This window comes from Gobio gobio (assembly GCF_949357685.1).
Source record: "Gobio gobio genome assembly, chromosome: 2".
NCBI classification, from domain to species: Eukaryota; Metazoa; Chordata; class Actinopteri; order Cypriniformes; family Gobionidae; genus Gobio; species Gobio gobio.
The window spans coordinates 3,944,450-3,961,147 of record NC_137098.1 but is presented as its reverse complement, the minus strand read 5'-3'; the positions used below and the strand labels follow the sequence as shown (position 1 = coordinate 3,961,147).

Below are 16,698 nucleotides of genomic sequence, written 5' to 3'. Positions count from 1 at the left end.
AGACACCAGATGTAAATGGGAATGTGTCTCCCTCGTCTACTCGTGATCCGACCGATCGATCTTAATACCAGTTGTACATCCATAATACAACCAATTTGTCCAAACAAACCAGTTTTACATAGACCACCAATAGAGGCACGGAACGGTAGTCAACAAAACAAGATTTATACACAAGTGATTGAACACCTGAGGTCAATGATTTGGAGGCGCGTCCCAATACTTTTGGCAATATAGTGTATATATGAGGCCCTAAAACTCTTGCAAAATGTAGGAACTCACCTAAAACATTTAATACACCAGCTTTTGTGCCAAATGCCACCAAAACTATAGTAGTATATAGAATATGCACATTTGCATTCATTTTTGCAGCAATGTTACACGTAAATAGAAAATATTTCATGTCATACACTCTAAAAAATGCTGGGTTAAACACAATCCAAGTTGAAAATGAACTAACCCAGCGGTTGGGTTGTTTTAAGCAAACATTTAACCCAATCGCTGGGTTAAAACAACCTAATTGCTGGGTTAAAACAACCTAATTGCTGGGTTAGTCCATTTCAACCCAACTTGGGTTGTTTTTAACCCATCATTTTTTTATAGTGTATGTATTTATGTAATATACAGTAATGTCTGACAGATTTTGATAGTTAAATGGTTAATTTTGCATGCAGTGAAGAGCAGTTCACTGAGAATCAGCTCGTCAGTTTTGATCGTGTATTTAATTATTGCACATTTGCTTAAATGATAAAGAATGGATGTGCACAAGAAAATGAGGAAAACATCCCAACTGAGCCAAAGCGGTTGAGGAAACACTATTAGTTGCATTACTTCTCCCTCTAGTGGTTAAACACAGAGCTTCATCACATCATATGGTAGTTATTAATGGAAAAACACTTGTTCCAGCACTTTAGTAAAGTTTGTGTTGTGAAAAAAACTCATTACTCATTCAGTGAATCTACATGAGAAGGCATAAGGTTATGAGCAAATATACTTTATTATATGACATGTTTTCAATGCAAGCTAAAATCAGTGTCAAACATACCTAAACATTGCCAGAATCATATTTAGATGATTTGAAAGGGGGGGGGGGGGGCGAATTAGTGTTATAAAGTCAAGGGCAAAGCAGTCACACAGATATAAAACCTACTGTACAATCCAAACTCAAGACAAACCCCCACCGAAGAGAAGCCAGCATGTGAATACAAGATCGTCACATGTCCCAGAGAAAGATGTGGAACGGCAAGGCCACAGTTTAAAAGACGGAAACTAAGGCAAACTCAGGCCAGAAAACACACAGATAAGACCAGAAACCAGGAGTGTCATCAACTGTGGACCAAATAAAGAGCCAAATCAGCCGCAAATCAAACGAGCGGACATTAACGCTAACTTTAGGATGAAGAGATGATTTATTAAATGTGAGGGTGAGATTCTGAATCATGTCAATAAGAAAAACGCTGAGTCACTTTGCAAAACATTGCAACCCATAACATCAGTGTTATGACGGATCAGGTCGTTACGCAAGTCTGGGTGTAAATAATGGAAACCGGTTAAACCTGCTTTGGGGGGGGGTTAGATATTGTCTGCAGTGATTACACTAGAGATGAAGAAGTCTAGCAGAAGTCTAGCAGAAGTCTAGGCAAAGTGCTCATAAAAAGGAAGCGTTCGGTCAGTAGTCCATTCGTATAAATTCCCATCCTTCATTGTGTTAGGTAAGAAATATGATAATACACCTCCACCTGAAGATCTGAGTGTGTGTGTGAACATGGACAGGGTACACTTGAGAGATCTTCTGTGATTGGCCGATTAGGTCTTCTTCTTGAGCTCCTCGAAGCGGCGCGACAGGTCGTCGAAGTCGATGTCGTCCGATGTGTTGGCGTTGGCTCCGAAGGAGGAGGCCGGGAGTGTGTTGGGGACCGACGGGAGTTCGGGAAGGCTGGAGTTATCGTAGATCTGGCCAGATGGGGATGGGCCTAGAGAGGAAACACAGCTTATAAAGATCATCATGATGAGAACCGGGGGGTCATATTAGGACAGAGCACTTACCTGGGATGACCTGGGAAGAATCAAAGGGTTTGATTGAGAAGTCATCGATCTTAAAGAACACAGGAGACAGGTTAACAACGCCTCACAGCAGCTAATCGCTAATACAACACTGCAGACGCCTACTGGGAAGATTAGTGTTCATTTGCCACCATTAAGGCCTGTACACACCGGGACGAATATCGCGCGCGCGCTTATCGCCAGCGTTTTTCGGCGCGTTTTTCGGCGCGTCTTGAGTGTTCACACTCGAGTTAACGTGCACATTCAGTAGATGCGCTCCCGCTACACAAGGTGGTGCTGCGACACTTACGCCTCTAACACTTGCTTATCACACAGAAGAAGAAAAGAGACCATAGAGAGAGGCCATAGACATATTATGTATATGGCCAAAACCATTCACACACTTTTTGCTAACTGGCAAGCAGCATTAGCAGCTAATCTTCTTCTTTGTCTACTTACTACTTCTTCGTCGTATCAATGTGTGCTCGGCAAGAGCGTTTTGTGCTTGAGCGCCACCAAGTGGTGTTTTCCTGTCACTTCAGCAGCTCCAGGCACGTGAACAAAAGCGCCGATCTCATTGGTCGGCCAGTTTTTTACGCGCCGTGTCAAAATAAAAAAACGAACCTGAGGCGTTAAACGTCGGCGATAAACGCGTGCAAAAATCGTCCCGGTGTGAACAGGCCTTCAGTGTAAAACAATCTATCTGTGAGTTAGTGAACATGAGCCCTGTAGTGAACATGAGCCCTGTAGTGAACATGAGCCCTGTAGTGAACATGAGCCCTGTAGTGAACATGGACACCTCATTTATAAAGACACCATCTTACATGTCAACATACAGCCATTCAGCATTACAGTATACTTGAAAGCTTTCAAGTGTAACAATAATTAGGCTTTAAAAAAATAACAACTGTTAATTTAAGTGAACTTAAAACAAATCTTCACATAAAGCCATTATAATAATAAATGCCACATTTCCCTGCCCTTCGATATATCAGGGCTCAATGTGTTCTATCGGCTCAGTCAGGCCGGTTCAGATTTTTATTTGCCCTGACAAACTTGTTTTTGACCCGTGTGACCTTGTAAACAGAGCTTGAAGATTTTCAGGCACGTCTAAAAGGATACAGAAATTGAATAAAGTTCACAATCTTCACTGCATAAATTAGACATTAAATATAGATGAATCCTTATTAAAGCTACCAAAGTCAAGAGCAGGGAGTGTGTTTTGTTGTTTGATTATCATTAATGACAGACGGCAGCAGGTTTATTAGGCTACTGTCACTTTAAGAGCTAACACACATCACATTTTCTCAACTCTTTATGCTCATTTAAGACTGTGCTTGTGAGGATACTCGACAAACATGGGATTTCGGGATGATTTTGTCCATTCAAGCACTCTCTGAAGCTAATATCCCATCTAATGGTAACACTTTACAATAACGGTTTCATTAGTTAACATTAGTTAATGCATTAACTAACATGAGCAGTACATTTGTTACTGTATTTGTTCATCTTAGTTCACTTTTAAATAAACTTTTGCTGATAATTTACTCACCCCCATGTCATCCAAGATGTCCATGTCTTTCTTTCTGCCGTCGAAAAGAAATTAAGGTTTTGGATGAAAACAGTCCAGGATTGTTCTCCATAATGGACTTCAATGGGCTCCAAAATACGAGCCTGGTCATAGATATATCGATCGTAGATGCCTCATTCTATTAATCCGTGCAGGTGCTAATGAGGCATCTACGATCGATATATCTATGACCAGGCTCGTATTTTGACCTCACTCAGCGGAAGTTATGGCGGAGCTCAGAGATGATCACGTTCGTCTGATAAGAGGTAAAATAATAGCATAAATACTGCTGGGTTTCTCGCAGAAACTGATGGTTTGTCTAGATCAGACCCTTATTCATCATCTGGTGTCGTTTAAAGCCCTTTGAAGCTGCACTGAAACTGTCATTTGAACCGTTTGGAGCCCATTGAAGTCCATTATATGGAGAACAATCCTGGAATATTTTCATCCAAAACCTTAATTTCTTTTGGACTGCAGAAAGAAAGACATGGACATCTTGGATGACATGGGGGTGAGTAAATGATCAGCTAAAGTTTATTTAAAAGTGAACAAATCCTTTAACGTTAGTTGATAAAAATACAGCTGTTCATGTTAGTTCACACTACATTAACTAATGCTAACAAGATTAATAAAGTGTTGAAGTTAATATTAACAAAGATAAATAAATGCTTTATTAGTGTAGCTCATTATTAGTTCAACTAATGAACGTTATTGTAAAGTGTTATATTATTAATGCATACAGCGATCATCTACTTACTGCATTATCACTGTATATATGAGAGCAAAACCTTTGCATGCTCTTCAGTTGGTGTACACATGAACATTTTGGCCTTTATAAATAATGATTTGTATGTTTGACGTAGGATGAAACCCGATGGATGATCAAAGTGTGCGCTTTATAAATGAGGCTCCAGTGGGTCAGAACTCATCTCATGCACAGTGGAGGAGTTTCTGGGGAAATGCTTCACGGTCGCAAACAGCAAAAGCAGAAGAAAAAATGATTGTTTTTTTTGTATAAATGCTTTTTTATGTGTGTATGACTCACACACAGCATATGTATGGCAACTTAAATACTTAAAGGGATAGTTCACATTTACTCACCCTCCAATCCTCTACGAGTTTCTTTCTTCTGTTGAATAGGATATTTTAAATAATGTCGGGTACCAAACAGGTGAAGGCACGCATTTTTTAAAGTCAATGGGTGCCATCAACTATCTGGTGTTTCATTTTTGGGTGAACTATCCCTTTAAAAAGCATTTCCCCGAAATCCCCTCCGCCCCCAAAAAAAAGCCAAACCCTTGGTGCTGGAGAGATCAGAATGCAGTGTTTTTGCTCCCTGTGTGACATCAGAGGCCGGTCGCTCCAGCTGGATGTGTAGAATCAAAGCCTGTTGCACCATCTAAGTGTAGCGTCCCAAATCAAATACTTCCCAACTATACAGCATTTCACTTGTTATTGTCATATGCTGCGTCCCAATTCGCATACTATCCGTGCTAAATAGTATTCGAAAAAAGAATTAGTATGTCCCAAATCTTAGTATGTTGAAAAAAGTATTCCAAAGATTCCCGGATGGTTTACTATTTCCGGTCAGAATCCGAAGTGCAGATCGATGCGCACTCTAACGGCTGATATTGCCCACAACCCATTGCGAGATGGACGAGGATTCGATTAGAACTACAAACGCGGACAAAAAGTGTTTAAAAAACTACAAACATGACGGTTACGCGAGTCTGACGGTTAAGTGGAGAGGATTAGATAAAGTGGTTTGAGTGAGCAATTATCAGTATTTAACCGGACGAAAAGATATTTATTCAATATTATCCACATTATATTTCACCTGCAGCAGCATTGAGAACTTTTGTAATGATACGTTTGGCCATTAACTTTGCAAACACATGAGAGGAGTCTAAAGACCCACGAAAGGCAGATCAACGAGCGACTACATTTCTCTCCGATACGGTAGGAAATTAAATTGAAAGTGGAGGATTTGAACTGTGACGATGATTGACATTTTAAACGGTGACGGGACGCACGTAACAGAGTCCGTTAAAGATGACGAAGTAGTCCCAAACTAAGCTTGCATACTCTTCTGCTACACACTCAAAAGTATGTACTTTTTCTTCACAAAAAGAGTACATACTTTTAGGACGTAGTATAAGTAGGCGAATTGGGACGCAGCCATAGTTCATTGTGAATGATAGAATGTGTCAGTGTGGATGTGCATCGTCTAGTTGTGTCTGGTCGGAGTTTTAGTTGGTGCCAGTGTTATTTTTGACAGCAAATTTTGATTTAGTTTTAGTCGTAGTCTTTTGACTAAAATGTCATTTAGTTTTAGTCATATTTTAGTCGCCTGAATTGTTTTTAGTTTTAGTCTCCTAAAATCTAATGAGTTTAGTTAAATTGTAATACATTAAGCATTTAAGCATTACATAACCGACCGTCACATGTTTTTGACATTAAAAATACACGAAAGTGCTCAATTCACTTTTTTGTTTGTTTTTTAAAAACATCTATATAGGTTTTATAACTTCGTATTTCTGTTTTAGTCAGTAAGCCATATCAGGTTAAGCTAAAGCTTTTTATTTTTTTATTTAATTTCAAGTAATGAAGATTTTTTAAATGGTTTTAGTGAACTATTATAACCCTGATACTTTATTGAATATGTGTCAAATACTGGTCTTTCCTCCTGACTATGAATTAAATGAGAATTAAATTAAATACAGTTTATTGTGTGACCAAAAACGAATATATAATGCGTGACTTTTATTATAAACAAGCTGGAAATACACCAGGACTTTTATTTTGTCTTATAAATGTCTACGCCTCTATTGCAGTTGCAGGGAGATAAAATATACATTGTTACAACTGTCTTAGGGCGTTTTCACACACACCTTGTTTGGTCCAGATTTTTGGACTTTTCAGTTTGGTCCGAATCAAAATTACAGATGTGAAACCTCCCCTGACCACGGGCTGGACCAAACAGACGAAATTTGGTCCGACGAAAAGAGGTCCGGATCAAACTAAACAAAGGTTTGGTTCGTTTCTAGTGTGAAAGTATTTTCTGTATGGTTCGGACTTTCAGACCATTTACAGGAAGTTCCTGTTTATCTTTAATATTATAATGTTATTTTTAAATTCAATCTAGGCTACATTGATTATGAAAATTGAAAAGATGCGCAATATGTCAGAAGACAGAAGGTCAGAAATGATTTTGAACGAAATTTTGTATGATTTTGTTTAGAAAGCCTTTCTTTAATGTGAATTTCGTTTTGTATAAATTGTATCTTAATTTTAATCAATGTTTCATCAGATAATTAACTGGATTTAATAAATAAGAAGCAAATAGTCTATAGCAGACAATAATCGCGGGAGCGATCACATGCTTTACAGATGAACTGAAGCGTCTCAAATAAACCCAAACTCAGCAGATACTCGTCTCACAAACATGAGAAATATGTGTATATAAAGCTTGAAATGTCCACTTTTAAACGTAACGAATAAAAAATAGTCCAGCAATGCTTCACTGTTCAATAGTGGTAACGATATGCATCCGTTCATTCATTCTTGTCAAAGATGCTGACGTCACACACACGTCCGTTTACAAACCAATCAATGTCCAGATGCCGCCCACATAGATGAAGACGAGCGGACACAAGTGTGTCATGTTCAGTTCTTTAGTGCGCTCGCATAATTACAATGTGAAACCAAACCAAAACTAACCCAATGTGTAAAATGTATCAAAACGTGAACTTCGGTTCAGACCTTGGTGCGGACTTTCAGGTGTGAAAACGCCCTTAAACATATTACTATATAAACATTGTAAAGTAAACACTGTTCGAAAAATTCGTACATTTCGCAAAAAAAGATTTTTTACGAAAATGATTCGTCATAGTTTTGTTCATCCAACACTAGTTTTTATTTAGTTATCGTCTCGTTTTCGTCAGTGAAAAAAGGTTGTTGACGAAAATTATAACGAAATGAGCACTGGTTGGTGCAACAGGTGTAAATGTTTACTGGAAGGCTAGATAGCCTGGTGTAGATCTTACACCGCACTGTTTTAGGTCCAGCTGGTGCAACCGGCCCCTTAAGACGGAAGACAGAACGGGACTTAGACAGGATGTGAACTGTAATAAACTGCTCTTCCCTGCGAGGTGAACATGTCGTCTCCGTCTGTCTGGAAGGATGGAGGTGGTGAGCACTTCAACTTACAGACTCGTAGGTGGGGGGGCAGCTGGGGAGCTGGGGGGGCTGCCCTCCTCTGGCTGGGGGCTGGAAGTTGCTAAAGCCATCATAGGTGCCAATGGGACCATTAAAGGGCTCCTGTAGGGGAAAACATTATTTAAAACTGATTTTTTTTCTGAGCTTGACAGATTTTTTTTAGATTGGACAGGTAGAGCTGCACGATTAACCGTTAAAAGATCACGATCTCGATTCAAACACCCATGCGATCTTATTCCCTAAATGATAACGATTCACTTGTGTCTATTAAACCGTTGACAAAATCACACCGGTTCAGATCTGCGTTCTGATCCAGAGAGAGTCTTTTCAACCACACAGGTCATTCAGATCATCACAGAAGTACTGAGATACAAGTTAAAAGTTTAGATTTAAACACTGATGTCTACGGTAGAGATCAAAATACAGTGAATCAGCTACTGAAAGAAACTTGACAATTCAAATAAAGATTGTCTCATTACATAGTTTCACCAGTAGGTGGCGACTAGTGACCGTTTAAAATGTGTTTGACACTGAATCATTCGTTCAAGAGATTTGTTTAAAAACGCTGATTCATCCAGTAATAAAACAAGTCTTTATGAGTGAGTCATTGAATCATTCATTCAAGAGATTTGTTCAAAAACGCTGATTCATCCAGAAATGAAACAAGTGACGTATTTAAGAGTGAGTCATTGAATCATTCATTCAAGAGATTTGTTCAAAAACGCTGATTCATCCAGAAATGAAACACGTGACGTATTTAAGAGTGAGTCATTGAATCATTCATTCAAGAGATTTGTTCAAAAACACTGATTCATCCAGTAATGAAACAAGTGAAGTCTTTATGAGTGAGTCAATGAATAATTCATTCAAGAGATTTGTTTAAAAACACTGATTCATCCAGTAATGAAACAAGTGAAGTCTTTATGAGTGAGTCATTGAATCATTCACCCAAGAGATTTGTTCAAAAACACTGATTCATCCAGTAATGGAACAAGTGACGTTTTTATGAGTGAGTCATTGAATCATTCATTCAAGAGATTTGTTTAAAAACACTGATTCATCCAGTAATTAAACGAGTCATTGAATCATTCACTCAACCCATTTTTTTAAATAATTCAAATTAATTCAATAATTTTAATAGACTGCAGCAATTAACTTTTTGTCATTTTGTTTAGTTGTCTATTCAGAATTGTATAAGAACGCTGATCTCTATTTTAACAAAAAAAAAAAAATGTGATTCTCAATATATCCGGAATCGTGCAGCTCTATGATGAAGTAAAATCAGCTAGTTAGATGTTAGACTTACAGCTCCTTTGGCCGGTGGGTAGTTGAAAGCCGTGGGCATGGGCATGGGCATAGGCATGCCGATAGCAGGAGCAGTGAACCCTCCTCCTCCACCTCCTCCACCTCCTCCACCTCCTCCACCTCCTGGCTTCCTGAAGTCACTGTTCACATCAATCAGATCGGCCTCTTCCCCCGGGCACACCTCGGGCTGTGAAGGTTACAACAGTTTCAAACAAGTGCGGCTGATAGAGATGAGCTTAGCTGGAAAGGAAGAGGAAACCGATTCCTACCCGAACCATGGCATCAGGCTCATAGGGGACGTTGTAGTTCTTGGCGATCTCAATGAGGTAACGCTCCACCAGAATCTTGGGAGGGGCTTCAACGCTCAATTTGTGCATGAGCTACAGAAAGACAGTCCAATATGAACATACAACAGTTTAAAAGTAGAGCTCACCTTAAAGGGTTAGTTCACCCAAAAATGAAAATTCTGTCATTAATTACTGACCCTCATGTGGTTGGACACCCGTCAGACCTCCGTTCATCTTCAGACACAAATGAAGATATTTTAGTGTAAATCTGATGCTCTGAAAGGCCTCCATTGGCTCAATGCACTTTACACTCTCAAGACCCTTAAAAGACACTAAAGACTAAAGTTACAAAGTCCATCTCACAACAGCGGTTCTACAATAACTTTATGAAGACGAGAATAGTTTTTGTGCGCAAAAAAACCCTAAATAACGACTTATATAGTGATGACGATTTCAAAACACGGCCTCATGAAGCTTCGAAGCGTTATGAATCAGTGAGTCGATTCAGCAGTTTGGCGGTTTGACACGCGATCCGAATCATGATTCGACTCACTGATTCATAACGCTTCGAAGCTTCATGAGGCAGTGTTTTGAAATCGTCATCACTATATAAGTCGTTATTTAGGGTTTTTTTGCGCACAAAAATTATTCTCGTCTTCATAAAGTTATTGTAGAACCACTGTAGTGAGATGGACTTTGTAACGACGTCTTTAGTGTCTTTTAAGGGTCTTGAGAGTGTAAAGTGCATTGAGCCAATGGAGGCCTTTCAGAGCATCAGATTTACACTAAAATATCTTCATTTGTGTCTGAAGATGAACGGAGGTCTGACGGGTGTCCAACGACATGAGGGTCAGTCATTAATGACAGAATTTTCATTTTTGGGTGAACTAACCCTTTAAGTATATATGATTCTCTGTATATGACATGGCTTCTCCATCAATTTAAAGGGATAGTTCACCCACAAATGAATATTTTGTCGTCATTTACTCGCTAGATATTTTGAAGAATGTTGATAACGCTCCATTGACTTCTATAGTATTTTGTTTCTTACTTATGGAAGTCAATGGTTGTCGTCAACTGGCTCCCAACATTACTCAAAATCTCTTCTTTTACGATTGGAACGACTTCTTAGGGTGGACTATCCCTTTAACAAGCATGATTTGAGGTAACGCACAGCTCAGGTTTGCGCTTACATGCCAAAAATCTAATACTTAAAGCTTTAAATGACTATAAAAAAGCTCTAATGAAATGATGACCACCATACCCGATCATTAACTGTTCCAATCTGGTTTGTCCTACATAGCTTTCCATACTCTTTGCTGTATTTGGCACACAGCTGATCTGAAACCTGTGAAGGAGGGGGGAAAAAAGACATGAATGATCCATCGATTTCCAGAAATACATTTAAAACAGAGACAAATTCTACCCACAATCTTCAGCTCCGCCACTTCTGACTGCAGTCGAGGAGCAGCCCAGATGAGAGTGGACACCGCTTCCTGTAGGCCAGGGTCCAGTTCCCTGAAGAGAGGATGGAGAGATTAAAGAACAGGCTGAAGTCTGCCATGTGAAGTCTCTATGAGTGAGTCATTGAATCATTCATTCAAGAGAATCGTCAAAAACACTGATTCATCCAGTAATGAAACAAGTGAAATCTTTATGAGTGAGTCATTTAATCATTCACTCAAGAGATTTGTTCAAAAACACTGATTCATCCAGTAATGAAACAAGTGAAATCTTTATGAGTGAGTCATTGAATCATTAATTGAAGAGATTCATTCAAAAACACTGATTCATTCAGTAATGAAATAAGTGAAGTCTTTATGAGTGAGTCATTTAATCATTCACTCAAGAGATTTGTTCAAAAACACTGATTCATTCAGTAATGAAACAAGTGAAATCTTTATGAGTGAGTCATTGAATCATTCATTCAAGAGATTTGTTCAAAAACACTGATTCATCCGATAATGAAACAAGTGAATTCTTTATGAGTGAGTCATTGAATCATTCACTCAAGAGATTTGTTCAAAAACACTGATTCATCCGATAATGAAACAAGTGAATTCTTTATGAGTGAGTCATTGAATCATTCATTCAAGAGATTTGTTCAAAAACACTGATTCATCCGATAATGAAACAAGTGAATTCTTTATGAGTGAGTCATTGAATCATTCACTCAAGAGATTTGTTCAAAAACACTGATTCATCCGATAATGAAACAAGTGAATTCTTTATGAGTGAGTCATTGAATCATTCATTCAAGAGATTTGTTCAAAAACACTGATTCATCCGATAATGAAACAAGTGAATTCTTTATGAGTGAGTCATTGAATCATTCATTCAAGAGATTTGTTCAAAAACACTGATTCATTCAGTAATGAAACAAGTGAGGTCTTTATGAGTGAGTCATTGAATCATTAATTGAAGAGATTCATTCAAAAACACTGATTCATTCAGTAATGAAATAAGTGAAGTCTTTATTAGTGAGTGATTGAATCATTCATTCAAGAGATTTGTTCAAAAACACTGATTCATTCAGTAATGAAACAAGTGAGGTCTTTATGAGTGAGTCATTGAATCAGTCACTCAAGAGAATCGTCAAAAACACTGATTCATCCAGTAATGGAACAAGTGAAGTCTTTATGAGTGAGTCATTGAATCATTCACTCAAGAGATTTTTTCAAAAACACTGATTCATCCAGTAATGAAACAAGTGAGGTCTTTATGAGTGATTCATTGAATCATTCACTCAAGAGAATCGTCAAAAACACTGATTCATCCAGTAATGGAACAAGTGAAGTCTTTATGAGTGAGTGATTGAATCATTCATTCAAGAGATTTGTTCAAAAACACTGATTCATTCAGTAATGAAACAAGTGAGGTCTTTATGAGTGAGTCATTGAATCATTCACTCAAGAGAATCGTCAAAAACACTGATTCATCCAGTAATGGAACAAGTGAAGTCTTTATGAGTGAGTCATTGAATCATTCATTCAAGAGATTTGTTCAAAAACACTGATTCATCCAGTAATGGAACAAGTGAAGTCTTTATGAGTGAGTCATTGAATCATTCATTCAAGAGATTTGTTCAAAAACACTGATTCATTCAGTAATGAAACAAGTGAGGTCTTTATGAGTGAGTCATTGAATCATTCATTCAAGAGATTTGTTCAAAAACACTGATTCATCCAGTAATGAAACAAGTGAAGTCTTTATGAGTGAGTCATTGAGTCATTCATTCAAGAGATTTGTTCAAAAACACTGATTCATCCGGTAATGAAACAAGTGAAGTCTTTATGAGTGAGTCATTGAATCATTCATTCAAGAGATTTGTTCAAAAACACTGATTCATCCGGTAATGAAACAAGTGAAGTCTTTATGAGTGAGTCATTGAATCATTCATTCAAGAGATTTGTTCAAAAACACTGATTCATCCGGTAATGAAACAAGTGAAGTCTTTATGAGTGAGTCATTGAATCATTCATTCAAGAGATTTGTTCAAAAACACTGATTCATCCGGTAATGAAACAAGTGAAGTCTATATGAGTGAGTCATTGAATCATTCACTCATTTTGTTAAATTGTCTGTTTAGAATCATGGGAGAATCATAATGACTTTCCTTCTCAAGAGAGCATGTGATTCGGACGCAGCCCAAGAGCATAAAGTGATGAGAGAAGAACAGGTTACTCACTTCATGGACTGTATTAAGCCGAATCGTGTGAGCAGTAAATCGCAGTATAACTCCAGGATCTCCATGGCCTCCACCAGATAATCTTCCCTGATGATGTGCTCGACTCGGATTCTCGCACGCTCATCTTTTCCCGATGACAAGTAGTCCGCGATTTCCTTGCGAGCCTTCTGGGCTAATTCAGCTGATTCAGATCAAACGGATTCAATTCAGTTAGATCAACTCAGCTCAAATAATATGCACATGTGTGTAGACAAAACAAACTTACTTTTCTTCTTCTCGAGGAGTTTGAGGCGGTTTATGACCAGCCTGAGATTGACACGCAGTCTCTCGGATTTGAACCCTCCACCAAGCATGATGGGGCTCTGCGGGAACAAACATCAGGGTAAAGAGACAGGAAGTCATACTAGTGTGTTAGTGAAGCTACAGATGTGTGAGCAAATGACTGAGTCGATAGACTCAATTTTCCAGCAAACACCTCAAAACACCAACTTTGACACACATTAAAGCCCTATTCGCACAGGATTAGTTGTATCTGGGGTCCTCGTGTGATTTAGAAATTATCCCTCACATCTGAATTTTGCGCGGCGCATTCGCACAGGATAAGCAAGCCTGTGATTTTACTCGAATTTACTGACTTATCTCCCGGATATGATGTCAAGACTTGTAAATGTTTTTTCGTTATAGATATAGCTGTATGAAATTATAAACAGTCGTATCGATATCATTTTGATTGTTTTATAGTAATACAAATAATTTAGTTCAGTTAGAGAACAGACGCTACAGTTAAAAACTGAACTGAGCAATAATAACAATATACGGCGGAAGATTCAGTTTCAAAGCTAAATGTAAAAGCGCTATTTAAGCGAGTTTGTCATATGTTCTGTTTTTGTGTTTTTCATTAAGAATAATATTAAACACACCATTCAAGCAATTTACTCCCAAATTGGTGCTCATTCTAAAGTGAAAGTATAATCCGCGCGGCCGCACGAAATTCATAACGGTGCGCATTTTACACCATTCTTCGTGAAAGATAAAGATAAAAATGCGCGAGGGAAACAAAAACCTTGCAAAAATGATATACGATCCGCCTAATCCCGGCCAAATCACACAGATGCCGATTCGCACAGGACTAATATTAGCACAGGACCTCAGTGTTTGGCGAAATATGCTAGGTCATTTGCGGGGGAATTTTTACTTAATACAGACATGGCCGATTCGCACAGGATTAAGATCACAGACATTCTCTGCAATTATTACAAATCACCAGGTTTCCAGATAATACTAATCCTGTGCGAATAGGGCTTAAGTCAAAACCAAGTGTCTATTGGAAAAATATTTTACTTTTTTTCCCACAATTGTTTGGGTAGCACTTTATTTTACAGTGCCATTGTCATACGTTACAGTTACTATAGTAATGCCTGTGAATTATGCATAGTTATATGCAACTAACCATCAACCAAACCCTAATCCTAACCCTACAGTAAGTACATGTAGTAACTTAAAATTACTCAGTCAGTACTTAAAATGTATTACAGTGTAATAAAGACACCTTAAAATAGAGTGTAACCATTGTTTGATTAACATTGAGACAGACAGAATATATATATATATATATATATATATATATATATATATATATATATATATATATATATATATATATATATATATATATATATATATATATAAATTAAAAAAAACAGAAATGCGTAAAAAAAAAACCCAGATTTCCCTTACATTAGTTATTTGTAGTTATTGATGATCCCTCAGCCTCTCTAAAATAATGATAATGCAGTTTAAAAATAAACTTGTTTGTTTTAATATCAGAACAGAACAGAGAAACATAAAAATATATTTAATATACAAGTTCTGATAAATAAAATGTATAAAAACTATGAAACGCCAACACTCATAATGTGGTTGAGCGGTGTTTCGTCTGTTTTTATTATTATTTTTAAATATTAATTTATCGCCATCATAAATGCCGATACCGATAGTCTGGAAATAGCCTAATATCAGCTGATCGTTTTAATGAACAAAGGAAAGCTACTCCTCCCAAAAAACGTACAAATAAAGACACTTTTAGATGTTTAATTGCTATTTGGAGCATTAGAATCGTTAGATGAGGGCTAAATTAACACATTTTTGTGTGAACCGCAAAACAGATTTTTTTCACTTGCATTCCCACTTCTTTTTCCAGCTCGGGTCACATATACAGATGTTGGAGATACGCCCTCTTTTTGGTGAGTGACATCACTGGCAAGTCATGACATCACCACAAATCAGCTATTAGAAACCTGATCATTTCAGATAAAAGTAGTCCCTAATGTTGCCCATGTCAAAAAAGTAGCATTTCTGTGGTATTCGTTCAAAATACCGCGGTTACGTTACAAATACGTTAGTACTAAACGACCAGGGTATTTACGAGTACAACAAAGAACACCAAGGTACATTTAAACAACTAAATATGTTAGAAAATCCAGCACTTTTTTTGTTGGACACACGTTTATCTGTTTAAAAACACTGGCTTGTTTGTTATTTGACTCCCTGAGATTTGCTAACTAGTATGAATCACGACAGTTATCTGGCAAACTCGGTGTTAAATTGATCGATTTGATGCATCTAAAATGATTACTACAGAACGTATAAATAATATTTTAAGCCATTTTCGAGTTGTTAAGGATTATGATTGTCCAAACCAGGAAGAGACTCGATTAGCGGCTATATGAGCTAATTCAGTAAACAAAGTAAACAAAACCTACAGACGTTAATAAATCACCATGAATGCCGAATAAAAAAGGTACATAAGATGTAACAAACGCCATATTTACGTGTGATTTCCTCTTCAGACGCTGGCAATCAGTCGGTTTCGGGAGAATGTTTGGGCGACCGCTCGGTTAGCATTCACTTCCGCATTGGACGTGACTTCAGTCGTGACGCCACACGTCACGTGATCGCCAGTGGAAACTCGCTTATGATGGGAAACCCCGTCACTAGGGTGGACAAATCACATGTTTTTAATGACGTCATGTTTATGATATTACATGATCATAAACACAACTCCAAAACACTACTGAAATATGATTCATACATACTTTTAATCTGTATCATTGTTCCTGCAAAGATTCTAATGTACATACCATAATAGTACCTGTTCATACTATAATATGATTGGCTAAGTGAACACATCGTGTTTATAATCATGTACAAACAGCAATAACAACATTTCTGTATGACAGAATACAGATCACGTGTGCAGCAGAAAAATCATAATAATAAAAAGAAACAACACCACCATTTTAAAATGAATTTCTTTCCTTTCGGAGGGTAAAGGGGTGTGTGAATTGTACCTTTTGAGAAACTCTTTGCAACTGAGTTTCTATAAGCAACTATAGGATAAGAAATGGACCTTATGTGATCATTTGCGTATTAAAGAAACAGAGATGGCCGCTCTCCTTCTCTCTCACGACTGCCATCTTCTGGAGAAGGTGAGAGAAGCAGCTGTTATTTACAGTGTGTGTGTGTGTGTGTGTGTGTGTGTGTGTGTGTGTGTGTGTGTGTGTGTGTGTGTGTGTGTGTGTGTGTGTGTG

At 37.7% G+C, this 16,698-nt stretch overlaps 1 protein-coding gene across 2 annotated transcripts; it reads right to left on the bottom strand.

Moving 5' to 3' along the window:
- Positions 1–269: 269 nt before the first annotated feature.
- Positions 270–16,087, bottom strand: ist1 (IST1 factor associated with ESCRT-III). 2 transcript variants are annotated; one of them, XM_079806196.1, is made up of 10 exons: positions 15,940–16,087; positions 13,374–13,470; positions 13,109–13,289; positions 10,851–10,938; positions 10,685–10,768; positions 9,403–9,513; positions 9,135–9,320; positions 7,820–7,930; positions 2,044–2,092; positions 971–1,970 (listed from the first exon to the last, which is right to left on the bottom strand). In XM_079806196.1, exons 2-10 carry the CDS (start codon positions 13,459–13,461, stop codon positions 1,804–1,806), a joined length of 1,065 nt encoding a protein of 354 aa, XP_079662322.1. In that variant the 5' UTR covers positions 13,462–13,470; positions 15,940–16,087; the 3' UTR covers positions 971–1,803. The 2 variants fall into 2 exon arrangements, with proteins under 2 accessions (XP_079662323.1, XP_079662322.1); XM_079806197.1 differs by lacking the exon at positions 2,044–2,092 and having other exon boundaries at positions 270–1,970; positions 7,810–7,930; positions 15,940–16,056.
- Between the last annotated feature and the right edge of the window lie 611 nt (positions 16,088–16,698).

Bases quoted from the DNA above. Each gene is read 5' to 3' on its own strand.
- ist1 (XM_079806196.1), bottom strand. From the start codon at position 13,461: ATGCTTGGTGGAGGGTTCAAATCCGAGAGACTGCGTGTCAATCTCAGG. The intron at 9,514-10,684 runs GTATGGTGGTCA...GTCTTTCTGTAG, and splicing joins TTGGAACAGTTAATGATCGG to CTCATGCACAAATTGAGCGT. The intron at 7,931-9,134 runs GTAAGTCTAACA...TTTCCCCTACAG, and splicing joins ACCCACCGGCCAAAGGAGCT to GAGCCCTTTAATGGTCCCAT.